The following is a 26,969-nucleotide window of genomic DNA, read 5'->3' on the forward strand; positions in this document are numbered from 1 at the left end:
TCACTCTCCATTACATTTCAAAAGTTTTGCAAGTAATGTACATTAGGTGTATTATGCCCCCTTTTCCTATTCATTTAAGTGCTCAAGTTCTGTCACTCCTCTCCTCTATCCATTGTAAAGTTGTAATGCAGAGTTCATTTGTTCACATTCCACACATCCATGCCCCTACAGCATTCAAAAGAAGCCAGCACGCTGCTGCCGCTCTCACAGAGCAAATCCCCTCCTCTTCCTCGCAATGAAGGAGCCAGTGTAACCTCGACTCAATAGCTCCGCCTCACACACACAGGCACATGAACACACACACACTCCAAACTATCCACATGGGTTCACTCATGGTTAGTTCTGGGAATGGCATTTGACAGGGAGAAACACATGGTCTAGGTTTGCTTCCAATGAAAGGGACCAGAACAAGTCTTCCTTAATGGAGAAGTAGACTACTACAACAGACTTCAGAACTACAACTTCATCCTTAAGGTACTCTCTCTCTCTCGCGCGTTCTAGTCTCTTCCGTTTCTATCAGGAAACCTTTTATTTAGACTGTTTATCACTGTTTGTATTTGAAATCTAGCAAACTTGGCAGGCGGGGGCTATGATAACACCTAGACATCTCCCTAGATGTACAGAGAGACAGAGACAGACATGAGGGTTCAGTCAGTGGTATGGTAGCTCTCTTTCTCTTTCTCTTTCTCTCGCTGTCTCTCGCTCTCTCTCTCTCTCTATCTGCAGTCAGTAGCACTTGTTGCAGGCGCTGAATGTAGGCCAAAGGTTACAGACTGGAGGCTCAGCAGTGCTAGTGAGTGCAGCAGTGTCTTCCTGTTCTATGTAACTATACAGGCATGTCTAATCAACGTAAAAGTCCTCTTATTGCATTCTTTCGATTTGAAAGCAGAATTACTGGTTGTTGAGGTAGATATTATTTTCATAATTCAAGCTACAAACCTTAAGAGAAAAAAAGAAACACTACAGTATGCTAAAATATTAAACAGAGACGACTCAGACATGAACAATGAACCTAGAAAATATGATTTATTTATAAAGCCAGTTTTTACATCAGCAGATGTACAGAAAACCCTGCCTAAAACCCCAAACAGCAAGCAATGCAGATGTAGAAGCACGGGGGCTAGGAAAAACTCCCTAGAAAGGCATGAACCTAGGAAGAAACCTAGAGAGGAACCAGGCTGAGGGGAGGCTAGTCCTTTTTTGGCTGTGCCGGGTGGATATTACAAGAGTACATGGCCATTAAGGCCAGAGCGTTCTTCAAGATGTTCACACATTCATAAATGACCAGCAGGGTCAAATAATAATCACAGTGGTTGTAGAGGATGCAACAGGTCATCACCTATTAACTAAATGTCAGTTGGTTTTTCATAGCCAAGCATTCAGAGTTCGAGACAGCAGTTGCGGTAGAGAGAGAGAGAGCGGAGGGGAGAAGGAGAGAGAGGGTCGAAAACAGCAGGTCCGGGACACGGTATCACATCCGGTAAACAGGTCAGGGTTCCATAGCCACAGACAAAACAGCAGAAACTGGATCAACAGTACAACCAGGTGGACTGGGGACGAGCACAGCAAGGAGTCATCAGGTCAAGTGAAGACTGGGGGTTAGCCTGATGTCCCAAACTACCCAATAATCCCCTCCATGTAGCCTAACTCTCACACTCACACACACAAACCTGCACACTCACATACACACACACACAAAAAAACATGTTTTTTTTGTGGTGCGGTTTTCATATACAGTGCCTTGGGAAAGTATTCAGACCCCATGACTTTTTCCACATTTTGTTAGTTTACAGCCTCATTCTAAAAGCGTTTAAATAGTTTTTTCCCCTCATCAATCTACACACAATACCCCATAATGAGAAAGCAAAAACAGGTTTTTAGACATGTTTGTTAATTTATTAAAAATAACAACAACTGAAATATCACACTTACAAAAGAATTCAGATCCTTTACTCAGTACTTTGTTGAAGCAACTTTGGCAGCCATTACAGCCTTGAGTATTCTTGGGTATGATGCTACAGGCTTGGCACATCTGTTTGACTACATTCTTCTCTGCAGAAGAGAAGAAGAGGCGCTGTTGCGCCTTCTTCACCACGCTGTCTGTGTGGGTGGATGTGTTGGTGGATGCCGTGATGTGTAGGAACTTAAAACTTTCCACCTTCTCCACTACTGTCCCATCAATGTGGATAGGGGGGTGCTCCCTCTGCTGTTTCCTGAAGTCCACGATCATCTCCTTTTGTTTTGTGGACGTTGAGTGTGAGGTTATTTTCCTGACACCACACTCCGAGGGCCCTCACCTCCTCCCTGTAGGCCGTCTCGTCGTTGTTGGTAATCAAGCTTACCACTGTAGTGTCGTCTGCAAACTTGATGATTGAGTTGGAGGTGTGCATGGCCACGCAGTCATGGGTGAACAGGGAGTACATTAGAGGGCTGAGAACGCACCCTTGTGGGGCCCCAGTGTTGAGGATCAGCGGGGTGGAGATGTTGTTCCCTACCCTCACCACCTGGGGGCAGCCTGTCAGAAAGTCCAGGACCCAGTTGCACAGGGCGGGGTCGAGACCCAGGGTCTCGAGCTTAATGACGAATTTGGAGGCTACTATGGTGTTAAATGCTGAGCTGTAGTCGATGGACAGCATTCTTGCATAGGTATTCCTCTTGTCCAGATGGGTTAGGGCAGTGTGCAGTGTGATTGCGATTGCGTCGTCTGTGGACATATTGGGGCGGTAAACAAATTGGAGTGGGTCTAGGGTGTCAGGTAGGGTGGAGGTGATATGATCCTTGACTAGTCTCTCAAAGCACTTCATGATGACGGAAGTGAGTGCTACGGGGCAGTAGTCATTTAGCTCAGTTACCTTAGCTTTCTTGGGAACAGGAACAATGGTGGCCCTCTTGAAGCATGTGGGAACAGCAGACTGGGATAGGGATTGTTTGAATATGTCCGTAAACACACCAGCCAGCTGGTCTGCGTATGCTCTGAGGACGCGGCTAGGGATACCGTCTTGACCGGCAGCCTTGTGAGGGTTACCACGTTTAAATGTTTTACTCACGTTGGCTGCGGTGAAGGAGAGCCCGCAGGTTTTGGTAGCAGGCCGTGTCGTTGGCACTGTATTGTCCTCAAAGCGAGCAAAGAAGTTATTTAGTTTGTCTGGGAGCAAGACATCGGAGTCCGCAACGGGGCTGGTTTTCTTTTTGTAGTCCATGATTGACTGTAGACCCAGCCACATACCTCTCGTGTCTGAGCCGTTGAATTGCGACTCTACTTTGTCTCTATACTGACACTTAGCTTGTTTGATTGCCTTGCGGAGGGAATAGCTACACTGTTTGTATTCGGTCATGTTTCCGGTCGCCTTGCCCTGATTAAAAGCAGTGGTTCACACTTTCAGTTTTGCGCGAATGCTGCCTTCAATCCACGGTTTCTGTTTGGGGAAGGTTTTAATAGTCACCGTGGGTACAACATCACTGATGCACTTGCTAATAAACTCGCTCACCAAATGAGCGTATACATCAATGTTGTTGTCCGATGCTATCCGGAACATATCCCAGTCCACGTGATCGAAGCAATCTTGAAGCGTGGAATCAGATTGGTTGGACCAGCGTTAAACAGACCTGAGCACAGGCGTTTCCTGTATTAGTTTCTGTCTATAGGCTGGGAGCAACAAAATGGAGCCGTGGTCAGATTTGCCGAAAGGAGGGTGAGGGAGGGCTTTGTTTGCATCGCGGAAGTTAGAGTAACAATGATCCAGAATTTTGCCAGCCCGGGTCACGCATTCGATATGCTGATAAAATTTAGGGAGCCTTGTTTTCAGATTAGCCTTGTTAAAATCCCAAGCTACAATAAATACAGCCTCAGGATATGTGGTTTCCAGTTTACATATAGTCAAATGAAGTTCTTTCAGGGCCGTCAAGGTGTCTGCCTGGGGGGGATATACACGACTGTGATTATAATCAAAGAGAATTCTCTTGGTAGATAATGCGGTTGGCATTTGATTGTAAGGAATTCTAGGTCAGGTGAACAAAAGGACTTGAGTTCCTGTATGCTGTTATGATCACACCACAACACGTTAATCATAAGGCATACACCCCCGCCCTTCTTCTTACCAGAGAGATGTTTGTTTCTGTCGGCGCGATGCGTGAAGAAACCAGGTGGCTGTACCGACTCTGATAACGTATCCCGAGTGAGCCATGTTTCCGTGAAACAGAGAATGTTACAATCTCTGAGGTCTCTCTGGAATGCAACCCTTGCTCGGATTTTGTCTACCTTGTTGTAAAGAGACTGGACATTGGCCAGGAGTTTACTCGGGAGCGGTGGGCAATGTGCCTGTCTACAGAGCCTGACCAGAAGACCGCTATGTTTGCCCCTTCTGCGACGCCGTTGTTTTGGGTCGCCTGCTGGGATCCGGTCCATTGTCCTGGGTGGTGGACCAAACAAAGGATCCGCTTCGGGAAAGTCGTATTCCTGGTCGTAATGTTGGTAAGTTGACATTGCTCTTATATCCAATAGTTCCTCCTGGCTGTATGTAATAAGACTTAAGATTTCCTGGAGTAACAATGTAAGAAATAATGCATAAAAAAACTAAATACTGCATAGTTTCCTAAGAATGCGAAGCGAGGCGGCCATCTTTGTCGGCGCCGGAAATAACTCAGGTTTCATCAGACCAGCGAATCTTGTTTCTCATGGTCTGAGAGTCTTTAGGTGTCTTTTGGCAAACTCCAAGCGGGCTGTCATGTGCCTTTTACTGAGGAGTGGCTTCCGTCTGGCCACTCTGCCATAAAGGCCTGATTGGTTGAGTGCTGCAGAGATGTTTGTCCTTCTGGAAGGCTCTCTCATCTCTACAGAGGAACTCTAGTGCTCTGTCAGAGGGACCATTGGGTTCTTGGTCACCTGCCTGACCAAGGCTCTTCTACCCCGATTGCTCAGGGGTGGCTAGCTCTAGGAAGAATCTTGGTGGTTCCAACCTTCTTCCATTGAAGAATGACAGAGGCCACTGTGTTCTTGGGGACCTTCAATGCTGCAGACATTTTTTGGTACCCTTCCCCAGATCTGTGCCTTGACACAATCCTGTCTCGGAGCGCTACGGACAATTCCGTCAACCTCATGCCTTGGTTTTTGCTCTGACATGCACTGTCAACTGTGGGACCTTATATAGAAAGGTGTGTGCCTTTCCAAATCATGTCCAATCAATTGAATTTACCACAGGTGGACTCCAATGAAGTTGTAGAAACATCTCAAGGATGATTTCTAATCGACCTGGCCCGGGTACCCTGGAAGGATATTGACCTCATCCCGTCAGTTGAGGATGCCTGGTCATTCTTTAAATGTTACTTCCTCACCATATTAGACAAGCATGCTCCGTTCAAAAAATGCAGAACCAAGAACAGATATAGCCCTTGGTTCACTCCAGACCTGACTGCCCTCGACCAGCACAAAAACATCCTGTGGCGAACTGAAATAGCATCGAAGAGCCCCCGCGATATGCAACTGTTCAGGGAAGTCAGGAACCAATACACGCAGTCAGTCAGGAAAGCAAAGGCCAGCTTTTTCAAGCAGAAATTCGCATCCTGTAGCTCTAACTCCAAAAAGTTCTGGGATACTGTAAAGTCCATGGAGAACAAGAGCACCTCCTCCCAGCTGCCCACTGCACTGAGGCTAGGTAACACGGTCACCACCGATAAATCCGTGATAATCGAAGACTTCAACAAGCATTTCTCAATGGCTGGCCATGCCTTCTTCCTGGCGACTCCAACCTTGGCCAACAGCCCCGCCCCCCCCGCTGCTACTCGCCCAAGCCTCCCCAGCTTCTCCTTTACCCAAATCCAGATAGCAGATGTTCTGAAAGAGCTGGAAAACCTGGACCCATACAAATCAGCTGGGCTTGACAACAATCTGGACCCCCTATTTCTGAAACTGTCCGCCGCCATTGTCGCACCCCCTATTACCAGCCTGTTCAACCTCTCCTTCGTATCATCTGAGATCCCCAAGGATTGGAAAGCTGCCGCGGTCATCCCCCTCTTCAAAGGGGGAGACACCCTGGACCCAAACTGTTACAGACCTATATCCATCCTGCCCTGCCTATCTAAGGTCTTCGAAAGCCAAGTCAACAAACAGATCACTGACCATCTCGAATCCCACCGTACCTTCTCCGCTGTGCAATCCGGTTTCCGAGCCGGTCACGGATGCACCTCAGCCACGCTCAAGGTACTAAACGACATCATAACCGCCATCGATAAAAGACATTACTGTGCAGCCGTCTTCATCGACCTGGCCAAGGCTTTCGACTCTGTCAATCACCATATTCTTATCGGCAGACTCAGTAGCCTCGGTTTTTCTAATGACTGCCTTGCCTGGTTCACCAACTACTTTGCAGACAGAGTTCAGTGTGTCAAATCGGAGGGCATGTTGTCCGGTCCTCTGGCAGTCTCTATGGGGGTACCACAGGGTTCAATTCTCGGGCCGACTCTTTTCTCTGTATACATCAATGATGTTGCTCTTGCTGCGGGCGATTCCCTGATCCACCTCTACGCAGACGACACCATTCTATATACTTCCGGCCCTTCCTTGGACACTGTGCTATCTAACCTCCAAACGAGCTTCAATGCCATACAACACTCCTTCCGTGGCCTCCAACTGCTCTTAAACGCTAGTAAAACCAAATGCATGCTTTTCAACCGTTCGCTGCCTGCACCCGCACGCCCGACTAGCATCACCACCCTGGACGGTTCCGACCTAGAATATGTGGACATCTATAAGTACCTAGGTGTCTGGCTAGACTGCAAACTCTCCTTCCAGACTCATATCAAACATCTCCAATCCAAAATCAAATCAAGAATCGGCTTTCTATTCCGCAACAAAGCCTCCTTCACTCACGCCGCCAAACTTACCCTAGTAAAACTGACTATCCTGCCGATCCTCGACTTCGGCGATGTCATCTACAAAATAGCTTCCAACACTCTACTCAGCAAACTGGATGCAGTTTATCACAGTGCCATTCGTTTTGTTACTAAAGCACCTTATACGACCCACCACTGCGACCTGTATGCCCTAGTCGGCTGGCCCTCGCTACATGTTCGTCGTCAGACCCACTGGCTCCAGGTCATCTACAAGGCTATGCTAGGTAAAGTGCCGCCTTATCTCAGTTCACTGGTCACGATGGCTACACCCACCCGCAGCACGCGCTCCAGCAGGTGTATCTCACTGATCATCCCTAAAGCTAAAACCTCATTTGGACGCCTTTCCTTCCAGTTCTCTGCTGCCTGCGACTGGAACGAATTGCAAAAATCTCTGAAGTTGGAGACTTTTATCTCCCTCAACAACTTTAAAAATCTGCTATCCGAGCAGCTAACCGATCGCTGCAGCTGTACATAGTCCATCTGTAAACTACCCACCCAATTTACCTACCTCACCCCCCATACTGCTTTTATTTCTTTACTTTTCTGCTCTTTTGCACACCAGTACCAATATCTCTTCTTGCACATGATCATCTGATGATTTATCACTCCAGTGTTAATCTGCTAAATTGTAATTATTCGATTTATTGCCTACCTCATGCCTTTTGCACACATTGTATATAGATTCTCTTTTTTTCTACCATGTTATTGACTTGTTTATTGTTTACTCCATGTGTAACTCTGTGTTGTCTGTTCACACTGCTATGCTTTATCTTGGCCAGGTCGCAGTTGCAAATGAGAACTTGTTCTCAACTAGCCTACCTGGTTAAATAAAGGTGAAATAAAATAAATAAAAATGGAAACAGGATGCACTGGAGCTCAATTTCAAGTCTCATAGCAAAGGGTCCGAATTCTTATGTAAATAAGGTATTTCTGTTTTAATAATTTAGCAAAACTGTTTAAAAACCTGTTTTCGCTTTGTCATTATGGGGTATTGGGCTTCCAACCTCACCTGCACCCTGTTTTATCATGTTTTATGTGTACTGTTTTGTCTTTCACTTCTTTTTTTGGTGCGAATAAATCAAACCTAAAACCTAAAGGCCAGGTAGTCCTGAGTCATGCTCCTAAGGCTCAGATCCTCAGAGAGAAAGAGAGAGAGAGAGAGAGAGAGAGAGAGAGAGAGAGAGAGAGAGAGAGAGAGAGGGAGAGAGAGAGAGAGAAAGAGAAAGAGATGGGAGAATTAGAGGGAGCATACTTAAGTTCACACAGGATACTAGATAAGACAGGAGAATTTCACCAGATAGGACAGACTGACCCTAGCCCCCCGGCACATAGACTATTCATTTTTTTCATTTTAATTTTAATTTTATTTAACTAGGCAAGTCAGTTAAGAACAAAATTGTTATTTACAATGACAGCGGGTTAACTGCAGAACAACAGATTTTTAACCTTGTCGGCTCAGGGATTTGATCTAGCAACCTTTCTGTTACTGGCCCAACACTCTTACCACTAGGATACCTGCTGCCAGGCTATTCCATCAAACCCCCGGTGAAGGCTAACCAGGCAGGATACAACCCCACCTACTTTGCCAAAGCACAGCCTACCCTTAGACAAAACTAAGTATAGCCCAAAAAACGGACTAATTAACTTTGATATTTAGCTGTATTAACACTCCATATTTATCTTATTGTTCCCATAAATCATTACATGTCTTCTCTATCAACTCTGTCATCCATTTAAAACAGGGTGTACTGTATTGAACCAATAAATATTATACTATCAAAGATATACAGTCAGTACCTACTCTTAGTATCACAAACTGTGCCCTGGCTCTGGCAGGTTGACTACTGGGTGTCTAGTAGTGTCACAGTAGTGTCCTCCTCTGATGCATGCCCAGGAAGTTCCTCATACTTTAAATGGTGAAGGTAAAGGTAACTATTTAGAACACATTGCCCTAGCAACAGACATTGCGCTTGTGCTTCTTATAACTGTATAAGTACAGGGTGTTCATTTTCATAAATCACCATAATGGTAGCAGCAGCTGCAGCACATATTTTCCATTGTATGTGTCCTACTCCCACAGGGATACTAGGCAAGGGCACAAAGGCAACATTGATGACAGGATTACACTAGTCCCACCAAGCTGTGCTGATCCCCTCCTACGCTAATGCAACAAGACTGGTACAACAGTGTGGAATTTGAACATTCATACACATTGCCAAACAGTGAGATGCTGCCCTGGCTCCTCACAATATCAGATTCAATTGGAATCTCACCTCTTTGTGTGGCCAATGCCAAAACGTCTGCTGGTATTGGCTATTCCCAGATAATCAGGCTTCTCCCGATACTCAGGCTACTTCTAGAATAGACCCTAGTATGGATCAGTGTATGGGAACCGTGACTTTTCTCAGGATCATTAAAGAATAAAAATCGATGTTTCTTCATACTGTCATGTGTAGCTCAGTTGGTAGAGCATGGCGCTTGCAATGCCAGGGTTAAGGGGTCAATTAACCAGTATAAAAAGGTATTCACTTACTACTGTAAGTTGCTTTGGACAAGAGTCTCTGCTAAATTACAGAAACTGTAAAAATAATACACGGAGCGCAATACAGTAGTTGATTCCACTGTTATAAGTCAACATTGCTTATTTTACCTTCAGAACAGTACATTTTAACAGTGCCTCGCTAATTTCCTTTGGAGGGGGGGGGGTTATGCGCATCCATAGTAATAACAGGAGCTGGACAAAAGAAAGATCAAATTTATTGAATAATAGGGGCTCATGTTGTCACGACTTCCGCCGAACAAGTCGGCTCCCCTCCTTGTTCGGGCGGCGTTCGGCGGTCGACGTCACCGGCCTTCTAGCCATCGCCGCTCCATTTTTCATTGTTCCATTTGTTTTGTCTTGTTCCCCGCACACCTGGTTTACATTCCCTAATCAACTGCATATATATATATTCCTCTGTTCCCCCCATGTCTTTGTGTGGGATTGTTTTGTTATGTGTTTTGTATTGACGCGCCTAGCTGTTTTTTCCCCGAGTAATATGTTTCAACCTGGAGTATGTTTATTGTTAAACATTTTTGCTTATTTGTGACTTTGTCGCGCTTCGCACTTTTGCCTTTGGCTGGAGGTTTGTTGGACACTGTTGCGTCCGTTTGTTGTTTGCTTCTGCCGAATAAAGTGTGCGCCTGATCACAACTCTCTGCTCTCCTGCACCGCTCTCCTGCACCTGACTTCCACACTAGTAGCGCACACGCTGACACATGTTTTGCTGCACTGGACCTTCCTTTTTCCCCCGTTTTTTCTTGACAGGTCATATGAAGCTGTTCATATGTAAATTCATATTTTAGCAAACACTCTTATCCATTGCAACTTACAGAAGCAATTAGGGTTAAATGCCTTGCTCAAGGGCACACCGACACATTTTTCACCTGGTCTGATGGGGGATTCAAACCAGAGACATTCGGTTACTGGCCCAACACTCTTAACCGCTAGGCTATCCAATCAATCAATCAATCAATCAAATGTATTTACATCAGCAGATGTCACAAAGTGCTATACAGAAACCCTGCCTAAAACCCCAAACAGCAAGAAATGCAGATCTATCCAAAGCATGGAAGAAAGGGGCTCATGTTTTGCTGTACTTGACAGGTCATATGTACCGTAGCTGTTCATATGTAGCTGCTCATATGTAGCTAGTCATATGTACCGTAGCTGTTCATATGTAGCTGTTCATATGTAGCTAGTCATATGTACCGTAGCTGTTCATATGTAGCTAGTCATATGTAGCTGGTCATATGTAGCTAGTCATATGTAGCTAGTCATATGTAGCTGTTCATATGTAGCTAGTCATATGTAGCTGTTCATATGTAGCTAGTCATATGTAGCTGTTCATATGTAGCTAGTCATATGTAGCTGTTCATATGTAGCTAGTCATATGTAGCTAGTCATATGTAGCTGTTCATATGTAGCTAGTCATATGTAGCTGTTCATATGTAGCTGTTCATATGTAGCTAGTCATATGTAGCTGGTCATATGTAGCTAGTCATATGTAGCTGTTCATATGTAGCTGTTCATATGTAGCTAGTCATATGTAGCTGGTCATATGTAGCTGGTCATATGTAGCTGGTCATATGTAGCATTCATATCTAGCGGGTCATATGTAGCTGGTCATATGTAGCTGTTCATATGTAGCTGGTCAAATATAGCTGTTCTCATGTAGCAGGTCATATGTAGCTGTTAGCTGTGTGTCCTTATACTGTCTTCATAGCACACAGAATATGTTAGATAAATGTGTGTTCACCGCATAAAACCAACTTTGTCTTTGTCTTCCTCAGTGTTATGGAGAAGCATAATGATCCCAATTTGAGGTTCAATAAGCTTTCCCAGCAGGAGATGGGTCTGGTCCATCCTGTCCCTGTGCCAAGCACCCAGACCAGGGGACAGTGGTCCAGCAAGCTGGAGTTCCTCCTGGCTGTAGCCGGACAGATCATAGGCTTGGGGAATGTATGGAGGTTCCCATATCTGTGCTACAAAAATGGAGGAGGTGAGTCTCACATCACATCTTTACATGATCATACAATTAAGCTCACATTAAATGTATGGCAAGGTGAGCCTTTGTCTTTTACATTATCAATGCAAAAGAGCAAGTCACTTCATTTAACTTCATTGTGGTGGAGACAGTACAGAGTTGTTATTTTCATATCTTAGGCTAATATTGAAATCACACAATTACAAGACGGTAATGGAATAATCATTAAGAGATGTGTAATCATGGCCTGATATAAACATATCGGTGGTTGCTATAATATTATAGGGATATTTACACACTAGGGCTAGATGTTATCTGGCGGGCACAATCATAAAAACAACAGTGCATGTCTGGGTGCACAAAAGGAACCAAAACCTTCTAGGTGCTTCCAGAATCTCTATACTGATATGCACATCACTACTGTACAACGTTTTATTACGCTCTGATAGAAATATGCTATGAAGAACAAACATGCCTCTCTGACATGTAGAATTAGGAATCACAATGACTCTATTCATGGCCTTTCTATCTGCAATGTTCGATGATGTTAGACTACTGAACGTGTCCCAGATACCCCACGATAATATCCCTAACACTTACATGCCAAATGCACGCACAACACTTCAGGTGCTAGCTAAGTCCGTCAGCCACACAAACAAATACTTGAGTTCTTGTGGTTAAACTCAAATATACTAGTTGATAAAACATTATTTTTTCGATAACATTAAAAAAAGTATCATCTCTGTAAATTATATCATAAATAGGGCTGGTGGAGTTATGTCACACATGCAGCTAACACAGACATATGCAAATGTCTGCTCTACCCAAAGTTACAACCATGTGATTGCAGCATTACCTAAAAATGGAAGTGGCAAGTGGAAGGGGGAACAAGTAAGGAACTTGTCTGTCGGCCCTGCATTAAAGACTAAAATTGGTTAAAGAAAATTGTGATAAATAAAAATATATACCAGTTTCATTTAAGGACCAAAAAACTGACAACTGTGCTATATAAATTGCAAAATAGTTGAAGAGATTTTCGACGTACCGATTCCATGGCACATGAGTAATGAATTGACACACAATACGACACCGCATTCAAAACATTGAATTTTTCCATTTAAATTATTATGCAAAATTCTTGCAGCCAATAGAATGTTATATATATGGGGGATACAATCTTCCCAGCTCTGCAGGTTTTGCTGCGAGGAGGCAGAGTCATTAGATCATTTAATTTGGTACTGTCCATATGTAGCTCGTTTTTGGTCACAGGTCCAGGAACGGCTGTCACGGCCGTCGAAAGAACTGGATCAAAGCGCAGCGTGGTGAGCGTACATATTCCTTTTATTTAGGATGACGCCGACAAAAACAATAAACAATACAAAAACAACCGTGACGCTTAAGGCTATAGTGCCACAAACAAAGACAACTTCCCACACTGAAAGGAGGGAAAGGGCTACCTAAGTATGGTTCCCAATCAGAGACAACGATAGACAGCTGTCCCTGATTGAGAACCATACCTGGCCAAAACATAGAAATACAAAATCATAGAAAACAAAAACATAGAATGCCCACCCCAAATCACACCCTGACCAAACCAAATAGAGACATAAAAAGGCTCTCTAAGGTCAGGGCGTGACAACGGCAGAAGAATTGCAACATTTACCTAGAGCTAACGCTGCAGATAGCAATACTGGGTGATTTGAAAAGTCATAGTCAATCGATCAATAATATAATAATTATTTTAGCGAAAATGTTTATCTTTAATTTACAATCTGTAGAAACTATGAGAATAGAAAGGTTCAGTACTTTTGTGAAGCATCACAGGACAGTTGAAAAATATATGGCAAATAGAAATCCAATATGGATGGTGTTAGAGATAGATGGGAGGGGTTGAATGGAGCTGAAGGGTGGGAATAATAACAACAAGATAACAAATGTAAAACATTCAGGGTCTGTAAAATGTATGTAGGTTCAGAAGTTTTGTGAAATAGCACAGTTATAAATATATGGCAAATATAAACATCAGAAATAGAGGAAGGCCAGGACTAAAAACAAAGAAAATAAACTAGTAGAAAGAGGAGTCAAAAAGCGCTACTAAAGTACACTATAGTACATTTTGGTAGACAGAAGGTGCTCTTAGGTAAAAGGGGTAAATTTGTCATCAAAAAGAAAAGAGGACCAAGGCACTCTTCATATAATTCATTTAAATTCCTTTATTAGTATGGCATGTTCAATAGAAAGTTTTAAAAATCCGACGCGTTTCGGCTGCATGGCCTACGTCAGGGAAATAAAATAAACTATTGTAAATTAGATTGTGTCTTTAAAATGTATATAGCATGTATAAGCTGGAAGTAGAAGCCTAAGTGTTATTATTTATTGGTTTTGTCCAATTAGGGGAGGGTTGGTAGGGTTTGCTGGGAATAATAAATGAAAATATATTCTAAAAAGATATGTATATGAATATATGTATGGGTATTTATATGTATGTATACTGTATGTGTATGTGTATATGTATGCATGTTTATGTATATATATGTGGGTATGTGTATGTATGTATGTATATATATATATATATATATATTTCCACAAAACAATATATGGGGGATTAGAAATGATCCAGACAATTACATTGTAGGAAGTGGCAATCTATCCTCAATATTAAAGCTGCTCCACCCTCTAAAATATATGTAAATACCTGCGTTCTCTTCTCTGGACGGTATAGATGCACTCAAGCCAGAAGTGGGCGGTTTGAGGTGGTTGAGATGGCTTCTGTGAAAAGAATGTTAGTCTTGTGAAACCATAATCACGTGAAGTGAAACATTAAGTTATGGTCTTGGGCCATATGGTTAATTGTGGTTTAACTTGTGTTGTTCGTAAGGGGTGTTCTTCATCCCTTATGTGCTCTTTCTGTTCACCTGTGGCATTCCACTCTTTCTCCTGGAGACCTCCCTGGGCCAGTACACCACGCAGGGCAGCATCACCTGCTGGAGGAAGATCTGCCCCCTGTTTGAAGGTAAATATCAGGGCTCATATTTATAAAGCGTCATTGAGTAAGACTGCTGATCTAGAATCAGGTCCCCTCTGTCCATATAAGCTTAGTCATTGTGATCTAAAAGGCTAATCTGATCCTAGATCCGCCATCCTACTGGTATGCTATATGAATGCTTTATGAATGCGGCCACAGGGTCTTGTTGTACGTATTGCATCCATATTAGGAATTCAATTGTCAGTGTTTGTCTGACCATAGATAGCATTTAATTCCTAAGATGAATGCCATCTTGGTGAAATAGACATGAAAGCCTGATAGCTGGAAGGAAGAAAAGCTATAGCCTTCAGAAAAGTAAAGATTTGATAGTACTGTAAACTGTGCCAAAAGAAAAGATAACATTTAGAGGGACTGCAGACCAAACTTTGTCTGTTTGTTGTATTCGTGCTCAGGAAAACTCCTAGCTGCAATATCCAAACTTGAGAAAGTAGCACTGTAATCCAAAGCAATGTCAATATGATTTAAATTGGTATTCAGCACGTAAACTCAAGGTTTCTGTCTGGAGCCTTTGTCAAGAATGTGCTGGTTGAGGGTGACATATTAGCCAGACAATTAGCCATAATAGGTACAATATATGCACAGTACATGCAGGCTTTCCCTTCTGTAAATAATATTGCACTCTTGTATTTGTAAAAGTCAATCCACCATGATTTTAATCACATTGCTTTAACAGTTAGAAACAATATAAGAATACATTTTAGATTGCTTGGGAGATGATTGGTTTGTTTCTGGCCTGATTTAATTAAAACATTTGAAAAAGGGATTAAAGTAACAAAACATTTAATTCAAGTTATTGGATGAAGCTTGGATTAATCAACAGTATTACACAGGCTCACAATGTGATTCATTAGCTATTACATGATAGAGTAAGTAATAGTCCTTAATGTGAAATGACACGTGCATTCAAGACACTTGTCCTGCGTTCAAACATTCACAATTGTCTGTCTAACCATAACTTATTAATCAGGGCTGGTGACTTTGAAAGGAGTCTAATCCACATCAAAAAGAAACAGTTAAATGTTTTTTTATGGTTTTAGGTTGAGAATGTGATTGGAATTAATAAATGTCACATATATTTCTCAGAAGAAGCCTTTTTTTTTACATTTACATCTCCATGTTTGTCTGTAAAATCTCCTCCTCCTCCTTCTCCTCCTCCTCCTCAGGACTGGGTTATGGTGGTCAGGTGGTGGTTCTATATTCCAGCATCTATTACATCATCATTCTAGCCTGGGCCTTCTTCTACCTCTTCTCCTCATTCAGCTCTGAGCTCCCCTGGGCCAGTTGTAGAAACAGCTGGAACACAGGTATGTACTTCAGTGTAGCCTGAGTGCCAGTCTGCTTGTGCTGTCATACCAACTGCTTGTCACTCATTGTCATAACAAACCTGTTTGGATTGACAAGGACAGCAATGGAGTTGGCATTGCAAAGAGCACAAACAGATCTGGGACCAGGTTAACTTCAGTGTGTAGACATGTTGACGTTGACATACCTTTGTCATGCCCAAATGATAGATAGTATCTTACATTTATGGACACTACTTCAAACTGAGATATTACGATTTTGACAAGTGAGTTGATGATAAAATAATTTATAAGGTAATATAAATGATTAAATAATTCTACCCGGAAACTTAACCGTTAGGGATTAGAGGTTATGTAGCATGGATAAGGAGTAATTAAAAGTATTAAACATAAGTCCAACTAGGTTAGACTGGGAGAGAGAGAAATGTGTGTATGCTTAAGAAAACACCTAGAAACAATTAAACTATGGTTGAACCGACCCGGCTATAACTCTGGGAAGATAAGATAGGACAGGGAGGACCCCTCCAGGTAGCCTTTATCTGGGGGGGACTGTAACTGTCAGCTGGGTAGTGAGAAACTGTGGTGAGAATTTTAGAGAAGAAGATAGCTCTCCTAATGTTAGTGTGTATGTGTGTGCGTAGGTTAGAAGAATGTTATAAAAGGAACATCTTTGTATATGAACGGTAGAGCTCTCGTGAATAAAACTGGGTTTGACTAATTGTGAGCTGGGGATTCTGTCTGTTTCATTTAAACCAGAACTTTACACACTCTGGGTTGCAGACCGATTAGGATAATTGAAATTTAGGTAAATTGATCACAAAATTCTATATCAGCTGATTAATGTTTTATTTTTGTAAATGTCTCCTTATCCAGGAAAGATTCAGACAGTTCTGAGACATGCTTGTTATTGTCTAATTTCCTCCTAACCAGCAACCTGCATGGAGTTTGACAGAAGAGTAGTGGGACATCTAAATTGGACAGTAGCAGGAAACGCAACGTCGCCAGTGAGAGAGTTCTGGGAGTGAGTATACAAAATCATTCCAATTTATCAACTCCTTATTAAGTCCTTACAGATGGAAATCATGGCTATTTGCCTTAGGAGGCGTTGAGAGAATGGTGAAAAGCAAGTGGTGGGATTGTAACTCAAAATATTATTTTCAGGAGAAGAGTTTTGAATCTCACAGACAGTCCAAACAAGCTAGGCAGTGTTCGCTGGGAGCTGGCTCTGTGTCTTCTACTGTCATGGATTCTCTGTTACTTCTGTGTCTGGAAAGGAGTGAAGTCTACTGGGAAGGTAAGGTGGGATATCTGCCATTCAACCTGATGACACCATGAATACTGTAGAATTGTTAGGATGAGCCATAGACTGAGTGAATGTAACGCTGGTCTGGTCCCCCCCCCCCCCCCCCCCTCAGGTGGTCTACTTCACTGCCACCTTCCCCTATCTGATGCTGGTGGTGTTGCTGGTCCGTGGACTCACACTGCCGGGGGCAATAGATGGTATCAAGTTCTACCTCTACCCAGACCCAGCCCGCCTCACGGACCCACAGGTAGGAACACACTTCACTGTATAATTTGTGTTCAGGTGTAACAAAAATCAGTACATACTGTAGTGATTCGTGGGGGATAAATGGTAACGTCTCTGTCGGTGTTTGAACGCTGGTCAACATGACCGAGGGCAGCAACCATTACCACTGACACAATAAACGTAACTCCCTTGGTGGAACAGTTTGTGATTTTAAGAGCATCAGATTTGTTCCAACATCAATACCTGATAAAAAATACTCTGATTTTCAAAGCAAATATACTTTCTGTTGACTTATTATAGCTACAAGGTCAAAATAAGTACCATTTAAATTAACCTCTAACACCCTGGGATGAGACTAGTATATCATAATTGTGAAACTATGAAGACTATTGTGTCTCTCTCTGGTGTGTCTCACAGGTGTGGATGGATGCTGGAACACAAATCTTCTATTCCTATGCTATCTGCATCGGCTGTCTGACTGCTCTTGGCAGCTACAACAAATATGACAACAACTGTTACAAGTGAGTGGAAGAATTAAGTACAGAAACAGTAAATGTGCCTTGCTAGATAAAATGTGCAGGCAGAACGTTTTCTGGAAAGTTTGTTGATCTCCATATTGTAGGTAATTTCGTGTTGTGACTAACAGGGAAGTGAATCTCTTTTTAGGGACTGTGTGTACCTGTGCCTGTTGAACAGTGGAACCAGCTTTGTGGCCGGTTTTGCGATCTTCTCTGTTCTGGGCTTCATGGCTTATGAACAAGGGACAGACATCTCAACGGTGGCCGAATCAGGTAAGTGTTGCAACAGTGAGATATGAATAATTTAATTAATGAATTAATCAAATACATTTAAAAAAAATGCACAAACAAACAAATTAACATACCCTTCTAAGTTCTGCTTTGTTACAAGACAGGTGTCTTAGCATTTCAGGGATCTAACTATTCCCTCTGCCTCTGAGAGTTCAGTAATGAGTTTACCTGTGTTGCTGTATACAGGTCCTGGCCTGGCATTCATCGCCTACCCTCGTGCCGTGGCCATGATGCCATTACCCCAGCTTTGGGCCATCTTCTTCTTCATCATGATAATCCTACTGGGGTTAGACAGTGAGGTGTGTTAGAGTGGTCCTGAAGGCCAACGGAATATTTTCGTTGCGAAGGATAATTACATAACCTACAGTAGTTGCTACAATCATCACAAAACTCAATGGATGTGAAACTGTGAAGGAGTAGCTAGTATTTCAAAGAAGAGAGTTTCCACTGAACTTCCCCATCATCTCTCCTTCAGTTTGTAGGTCTGGAGTCTTTGATGACAGCTATCTCAGACATGTATCCCTCCTTCTTCCTGGTTGGCCATCGGCGTAAAATCCTCCTCATCATCATCAGTGCGGGTAGCTTCTTCATCGGCCTGGTCATGGTCACAGAGGTGAGAGGTCATTTGAAGTCATCATTCTATAAGGATATAGGATATAAAATATAGAATTTCAAGGCCATCGTTATTAGATCAATCATGACAGTAACGAGATATATGATCAATAATCTACCTCCCAAGTGATCTGTTTCAACATATCCCTGTATTTCAACATACCTCCTCGTTCCGCATAATATTTGGTTGATTCCACTTATTCCGTAAGCGATTGGGCTGCTGGACACACCTACGATCATTGTCTGAGTGTTTTGTAGACTCTGGAGGTAGATTATAGTCTTATTGTTGTGCTCAGTAAGACCTTATACTTTCTTTCTCTACCCCTCCTCTATTTGCAGGGAGGCCTGTATATCTTCCAGCTGTTTGATTACTATGCCTGCAGTGGGATGACTCTGCTTCTCTTCGCTATACTACAGTCAGTGTGTATCAGCTGGGTTTATGGTGAGTTAGCCCGGCCTACTCCCAGTGTCGCTTAAGGGCCCGCAACCACTTTTGTTCAATGTCAGTCGGGGTCTCAACTTACTGTTAGTTAACATAGTAGAATACACAATGTGACATTTTGAAACGTGGTAGTGCATCCGCAGTTTTCCTCTTGTTATGTCAGTCACTGACAGTCACCCAATTAGCCCATGTCAGCTACCATGTTATAGTTTGCTAGGTAAGTTAGTTTATCCAGCTATCTAAAACTTGTATTATATTACAAACATTTATGAAGGCATTTTCATGTAAGTTATTATTAAGTGTTACCAGTATCATTGTAGGTGTTATGAAAAGATAATAGTAAAATATGATCCTTGGGACCTCCATATCTTGAACCCTAACCTTAACACCTACCCTTACCCTTACCCTGACCTTAACCATTTTAAATGTCAACTTCAATGGAGTAGGAACTTCCCAACGATCCCTGATAACAAGGAGTTTTAAAAGACCCTGCATTCCATCAATCCCAGATAATCAATCACAGAAACCCTAATTGCAGGTCAGCTTCCCTCAGGATGTTTCTGTTCAAGGTGTTTATGGCATTATCCAAGTTGTTCCTCTGGCACACATTGCCACTTTGGACATTGATGTGAAATGACACCTCGTTACTTTGGGATTATAAGGTTCTGACATGTTGGTCAAAAATGAGTTATTCACAGAGTTGCACTTTAGGTGGTCCTTTACGTGTGAGAAGTCAGGTTTTTGATAAAGTACATTTACAATGAAAAAAATAAAAAAATCGGAAAGTTCTATCTATGCAAACACCTTTTAACTTGGTGCTATAAGGTTCTACATGCAATCCAATCACACAATGCTGGGTTGTCAATAACAAATAATTGTACGTAAGTAAGGTGATATACTTGAAAATAGGAGGACATCACAAAACAGTTCTGAGATCTGGTACTTAAAAATACTTATTATTTTAAAACTATAAATTTTGCAGGTAGAACCTTATAGTCCTGAGTCCTTGATTATTCACATCACAGGTTCTGGTTGTAACATGTACGCTGGGAGTCGGGAAGCAAGTTCAGGGAGTGAATTTAATAACTAAATCAACATAGAACAAAACAAGAAAGACGGGTAGCGTACAGACATGAACACTGGAACAGAAACAACAACGCCTTGGGAAGGAACCTAAAGGGTGACAGATGTAGGGAAGGTAATCAAATCACATGTTATTTGTTACATGCGCCGAATACAACAGGTGTAGTAGACCTTACAGTGAAATGCTTACTTACAAGCCCTTAACCAACAATGCTTTAAGAAGTTAAGAAAACAAATTCAAATAAATGCAAATTAAAAAATAGATAAGTAAAATAGAAAATAGAAGTAACCAATAATTAAACAGCAGCAGTAAAATAACAAGCAAAGCTATATACAGGGGGTACCGGTACAGAGTCAATGTGCGGGGGCACCGGTTAGTCGAGATAATTGAGGTAATATGTACATGTAGGTAGAGTTAAAGTGGCTATGCATAGACTATAAACAGAGAGACAGCAACGTAAAAGAGGGGTCTGGGTAGCCCTTCGATTAGCTGTTCAGGAGTCAGGAAGGTGATGAAGTCCAGGTGACAAGTGGGTGTAATAATGAGCAGCCTGGTGACCTAGAGCGCCGGTGAGTATATGTGACAGTACCACCTCCCTGACGCACGGCTTCAGCCACAGGACACTGACCAAAAGGACGATCTCGGTGACCAGGAGCGGACCGGTCGTCTCTGCTGATGCGCGGGAACCTGTCGAGCCGGAAGAGGAGGGGGAATCTGACGTATTACATTTATTACTTGTACCACACTACCACCAGGTGGATACTAGTCAAACGTCCTGCCCCAGAATTCACACGCGCCACATTCCGGGCAAGGGCCCTGTGTGCGAAGTGACAGGCTGTCCCCCCGTACTGCCCTTGGGCCCCGTGTGAGTTTGGGTATTGATTCTAAAAACGCCCACCCTCATACACTACCTTCCCTTGGTTGTGGATATTGTGCCTTTTGCGTATGGCGGGAACCTGACGAGCCAGAAGAGGCGCGGGAACCAGATGAGCCGGAAGAGGCGTGGGAACCTGACGAGCCGGTAGAGACGCGGGAACCTAACGAGCAGGAAGAGGCGCAGGAACACTGGAACAGAAACAATAATGCCTGGGGAAGGAACCAAAAGAAGTGACAGATATAGGGAAAGTAATCAGGAAGGTGATGAAGTCCAGGTGAGTCTGATGAGGCGCTGGTGTGCGTAACGATTGTGACGGGTGTGTGTAATGAGGAGCAGCTTGGTGACCTAGAGCACCGGAGAGAGAGTATACGTGACACCGGTCCTATTTTTATATTAATTTGATTTTTTTTCACCACTTTTTCAGAAGAATGGCCATAATGTAAGCTCTGATTTTCTAAACAAAGAAATACAGGTACCTTAGACCAGCGTTTCCTAAACTCGGTCCTGGGGCCCACCCCTGGGTGCATGTTTTGTTTTTTGCCATAACACTACACAACTGAATCAAATAATAAAAGCTTGATGATGAGTTGGTTATTTGAATCAGCTGTTGGGGGCCCAGGACCGAGTTTGGGAAACACTGGTTAGAGCTGTTGTCCAGGTTTCCTAATCTGCAATTGTTTAAACCTGTCTGTCACTTGGTGGTTTGAGAATGTTTACCTGGGTATTTGACAGACCAACTGGGTATTTGACAGACCAACTGGGTATTTGACAGACCAACTGACCAAACACTTTTATTGACTGCTGTTATTTTGAGTCCCTGTTGATATGTTTACTCCACAGGTGCAGACCGTCTGTACGATAATATAGAGGACATGATTGGTTATCGACCATTACCCATCATTAAGTACTGTTTGAAGTATGTCACTCCAGTCATCTGCACTGTAAGTTTTATTTATTTACACCCCACCCTCAACAGCGAATTAAGTTGTTATTTTTCCAAATGTAGTTATAGTAAACATGACGTTGATGTCCCAGTAATACAAGTGATTTACAGAAAACCAGAAGTTAAGATGACAATACAGAGAAATATAAATCAAATTGGTGCCTATGTGTAACCTATGTAAAGTAGATAATCCTAACTTTATGTTCATTATAAATGCTTCTATAAAAACGAAGAGAGTCGCACACTCTATGTATAAACTCACTGTAATTTATTGGGTAAACCACCAACGTTTCGACATCATTGTTCCTTCTTCAGGGTAATGTTATGAATGATTGAACCAGGTTATGTAGACAAAACAGTGCAATTAGTGCAACTAATGACAATAGTGAGGGTTGTGTCATAATTATTAGGTTGATTAGAATGAATTGAGTGAAACTGTTTGAAAACAATAGTTTACAGCATATTGAATATATTAGGCTTTTGTTATCATTAGCACTAGCATAGGATTAACATTAACATACATTACTGTTTAATTTAATTTCACATATACAGTAGCACTCAAAAGTTGGAACACATGTACTCATTCAAGGGTTTTTCTTTCTTTTTACTAATTTCTACATTGTAGAAAAATAGTGAAGACATCACAACTATGAAATAACACATACAGAATCATGTAGTAACCAAAAAAGTGTAAAACAAATCAAAATATATTTTTGATCTTAGATTCTTCAAAGTAGACACCCTTTGCCTTGATGACAGCTTTGCACACTCTAGCGCTCTCTCAACCAGCTTCATGAGGAACGCTTTTCCAAGCCCCCCCCCCCCCACACCATCACACCTCCTCCATGCTTCACAGTGGGAACCACACATGCAGAGATCATCAAATCACCTATTCTGCATCTCACAAAGACACAGCGGTTGGAACCAAAAATCTCAAATTTTGTCTCATCAGACCAAAGAACAGATTTCCACTGGTCTAATATCTATTGCTCGTGTTTCCTGGCCCAATCAAGTCTCTTCTTCTTATTGGTGTATTGAAGCAATTTGACCATGAAGGCCTGATTCACGCAGTCTCCTCTGAACAGTTGATGTTGAGATGTGTCTGTTAATTGAACTCTGTGAAGCATTTATTTGGGCTGTAATCTGAGGTGCAGTTAACTCTAATGAACTTGTCCTCTGCAGCAGAGGTAACTGTAGGTCTTCCTTTCCTGTGGCGGTCCTCATGAGAGCCAGTTTCATCATAGCGCTTGACGTTTTTTGCAACTGCACTCAAAGAAACTTTCAAAGTTCTTGAAATGTTCCGCATTGTCTTACCTTCATGTCTTGAAGTAATGATGGACTGTCATTTCTCTTTGCTTATTTGAGCTGTTCTTACAATCTTATGGACTTGGTCTTTTACTAAATAGGGCTATCTTCTGTATACCACCCCTACTTTGTCACAACACAACTGATTGGCTAAAACGCATTAATTCCACATATTAACTTTTAACAAGGCACACATGCTAATTGAAATGCATTCCAGGTGACTACCTCATGAATCTGGTTAAAAGAATGCCAAGAGCTTGCAAAGCTGTCATCAAGGCAAAGGGTGAATAATTTAAAGAATATAAAATATATTTTGATTTGTTTAACACTTTTTTGGTTACTACATGATTCCGTATATATGTTATTTCATAGTTTTGATGTTTTCACTATTATTCTACAATGTAGACAATAGTAAAAAATAAAGAAAAAACCTTGAATGATTAGGTCTGTCCAAACTTATTACTAGTAATGTATATTTAATTGTTTCCAATTTCATAAAATGTTTGTTACATGTAATCATTTGTTTCAACTATAATGCCTGATAAGCATCATCAACAGAAGGAACATATTAGGTGTGTGCCAGCTCATGCTTTATATTAGACCATTATAAATGCTTCACCAAAAGCCTGACCTAAATGTACTGGAGAAACCATAACCTTGTCCTTAACCTTATCTTGTTCATCTCTGTCTTCACTCAACCCTCACTGTTACCCTAATATGTTATAAATAATACAATGCTATCGGAAAATACATTGTGTTCTTTAATGTTTATTATACAACCTCCATCCATATCTTTTGTTCTAGGCTACATTTGTCTTCTCCTTGATAAAGTTTACTCCGCTGAAGTTCAACAACACCTTTCAGTATCCTTGGTGGGGTTCCGCCGTTGGCTGGTGGTTCACTCTCTCCTCCACCCTCATGGTTCCTCTATGGATGGTGTACATCGTGAGCGTCACTCCTGGTACACTGCGACAGGTAAATAGGGACATCATTTATTATGTTTCTATAGAGTTTCACATTACTTGACTTGGGCAGGAGCTCTCCGGAGCTGAGTCCCGGCAACTAAAATGTTTAACAGCTTGAGCTCCTGTTCCTCTTTTACAATATTAGCTCAAAAGTATTGTGGAGCTCATGCACCTAAATGTAAACAGTACCGACACCAAACATGAGTACCGGCAACTGTCTCAGCCCAAGTCAAGCACTGGAGTTTCAAAACAGAAAAGTATCTCAAAGTGGTCCATAAGCAACAAAAAAATCAAGCATTATATCATAGGTAGCCTAGCTATATCTAGTTACGTAGGTCGACGATAGAGGCTAAGTCTTTGAGGACATCCTCCAAAGATAGAGCAATGGTCATGAGAGGCCATGGTTAATTTCTCACTATCAATTCCAAAACTTCAGATCTTTTAAAAGGTGGCAGGTACCACTTGTGTTGTTATCGCTAGCTATGTATCTATTTATACAATGATCAGATCCATTACCCAAACCCCGTTTACTCCCCAATACACACTGATGATGTTGTTTCTTCTACCAACTAAGAAAATAAGAAAAACAATCAACGTTCTGCAAACATCACCAGTTATTGTATGTCTCATTCCTTTGGTGGTTTATCTTTGAAATGCTTCTCTGTCCTCTCTCTTATTCCTCAGAGACTGTCCATCCTCACCACGCCGTCAGAGGATCTCCCCATGACCAAGGCCCAGAAGAATTCCCACCTGGCCAAGCAGTCAGAGCAGGACAGACCCCTGGGGGACATGGAGACACCAGCCTGGGACCACAACCTCCTAGACAGAGACACTGGCCCCCTGTAGAGACACTGACCCCCTCTCTCAGCCACCATCCCTATAGGACTAGAGATAAGCAGGTCCAGCCAGTCACTCAAGGTCCTGACATAAACAATACAAATACTTCCCGTTGTGTAACAGAGACTTATGTGACCCTTCGCTTGGTCTGAGTGGCTTAGAAAAGTACAGTACAGAACATAATCCACCCCATGCCTTTTTCTTGGGAGGGCGATGTGGACAAGTGTTTCCAAAACACACACTATTTCCTGTATGTTGTATGTAGCGCTGATGAGACGTAGAAGCACTGGTTCTGGAAAGTGAAAAGAGAGATTCTGTTTGCCTTGAAAACCCTACCTAGAATTATTAGAATTACAGGTCAATCTTGCTGTCTCATGACAGAATGCAGAGAAAGCATCTGAAGTGAGATATTGAGTAAGGTCCGGCACAAAATATGGACTTTTGAAGTTGTCCTTTAACCAGGACTGTGGTAATGGCAGAGTAATGGATGAATGGATCAAACACCTGTCACACAACATGGTGGAAACAAAACATGACGGTCATGCTATTGGTCCTGGGGTCTGTATATACAAGTGAACAATTTTTTTTAAAGATACATTTTATCTTTGATTTGGTGGGTTTAATAATCCGACATTGTTTTTTTCTACTACTATGTAATTTCTTAAGACTTTGTGAAGTATGACATTTGTGAAAATATATCGATGGTAAATTATAAGGGATTGTGTAGATGCATATATAGTAGAAACACTCTAAAATACTGTGATAGGATTTGATGCCAATATCAATAAAATCATCAAACCTTGTGCCATGATTTATAAGTCATTTTTCCACCCTTATTCTTTGGAGTACTTAAATAAAAAGTGTAATTCGGTGCAGAAATCTCTTCAGATATTCAGACGTAAAATTAATCTGAGACCTGGGCCCGTATTCATAAAGCGTCCTAGAGTAGAAGTGCTGATCTAGGATCATAGCAAAGGTTAAACTGAACCTAGATAAGCGCTCCTACTCTGAAGTAATTGAACAGAGACATCGTCATTCCACTGACAGTAAATACATTTTCCCCAGAGGGTACAGACTGTGTTCTATAGCCGAGCTGAAGACTAATACAGGAACAATGCCCTTCTATGAGTTACAGATAAGACCAGTAGTTAACAGCAGTTATCATTAACTGCCAGTTCAGGCTAAACCAACACAGAGCGTCCCCCACCTGCAATTGTGTCTGAGGTGAATTTACTCTGATATGAAAAATGAATACTCGTAGCTTTAGACAGTTGTTTGTACAATATCTATATTCATCCTTTAATAACTTTTTATGGTCTGTATTACAGTGTACAAATGGCTCTGATGATTGCTGAGCAAAGGCAGTGGCAGCTCCAGCTCTACTATCCCTGATGACAATTTGTGTTTTATCATTCATAGATACCATTATGACCCTCAATGTAGCGGGTTAGGGTGATAAAAGTGTTTCAAGATTTTGATATATTATTGTTGTTCTCGTGATAATTTTACACAATTCCCCAGCTGCACATGACGTATTCCACTACTATTTCACATTGTGGTCCTGTAATTGGTTGTGTCATTCCACATGTCAGGCTATCATCTGGTGTGCTTCAGCAACTTGTAATAGTAGTTCTAACAGAGATGTTAGACTCTGGTTCTAAACTCCACTGAGTTTAAAGACTAGGGGCTCTATTCAATCTGTAAAGCTGAAGTGTTACAGATTCTCAGATAGAAATGTAAAGGTAATTTCCGATTGGACCGACATATACAGTCGTGGCCAAAAGTTTTGAGAATGACACAAATATT

The 26,969-nt window shown here is 42.0% G+C and overlaps 1 protein-coding gene across 3 annotated transcripts; it reads left to right on the forward strand.

The window, feature by feature from the left end:
- Window positions 1-268: 268 nt before the first annotated feature.
- On the forward strand, window positions 269-25,966 carry LOC139562335 (sodium- and chloride-dependent GABA transporter 2-like). Of its 3 annotated transcripts, XM_071380001.1 has the most exons (15): window positions 269-474; window positions 11,221-11,429; window positions 14,293-14,427; window positions 15,624-15,764; window positions 16,692-16,782; window positions 16,923-17,055; window positions 17,177-17,311; window positions 17,707-17,810; window positions 17,956-18,080; window positions 18,285-18,397; window positions 18,574-18,711; window positions 19,050-19,152; window positions 21,954-22,054; window positions 24,166-24,336; window positions 25,011-25,966. In XM_071380001.1, the coding sequence occupies exons 2-15, from the start codon at window positions 11,225-11,227 to the stop codon at window positions 25,170-25,172; spliced, it is 1,857 nt and encodes a 618-aa protein (XP_071236102.1). In that variant the 5' UTR covers window positions 269-474; window positions 11,221-11,224; the 3' UTR covers window positions 25,173-25,966. The 3 variants fall into 3 exon arrangements, with proteins under 3 accessions (XP_071236102.1, XP_071236091.1, XP_071236109.1); XM_071379990.1 differs by lacking the exon at window positions 21,954-22,054; XM_071380008.1 differs by lacking the exons at window positions 269-474; window positions 21,954-22,054 and having other exon boundaries at window positions 11,292-11,429; window positions 14,358-14,427.
- Window positions 25,967-26,969: the final 1,003 nt, after the last annotated feature.

Source organism: Salvelinus alpinus, chromosome 2 (genome assembly GCF_045679555.1).
Source record: "Salvelinus alpinus chromosome 2, SLU_Salpinus.1, whole genome shotgun sequence".
Lineage (NCBI taxonomy): Eukaryota > Metazoa > Chordata > Actinopteri > Salmoniformes > Salmonidae > Salvelinus > Salvelinus alpinus.

What these genes read in the sequence shown, in the direction of transcription:
- LOC139562335 (XM_071379990.1), top strand. Translation starts at nt 11,225, where the DNA reads ATGGAGAAGCATAATGATCCCAATTTGAGGTTCAATAAGCTTTCCCAG. An exon ending in GTGCTACAAAAATGGAGGAG is followed by an intron (nt 11,430 to 14,292) that starts GTGAGTCTCACA and finishes GTTGTTCGTAAG; the next exon opens with GGGTGTTCTTCATCCCTTAT. An exon ending in GATCTGCCCCCTGTTTGAAG is followed by an intron (nt 14,428 to 15,623) that starts GTAAATATCAGG and finishes CCTCCTCCTCAG; the next exon opens with GACTGGGTTATGGTGGTCAG.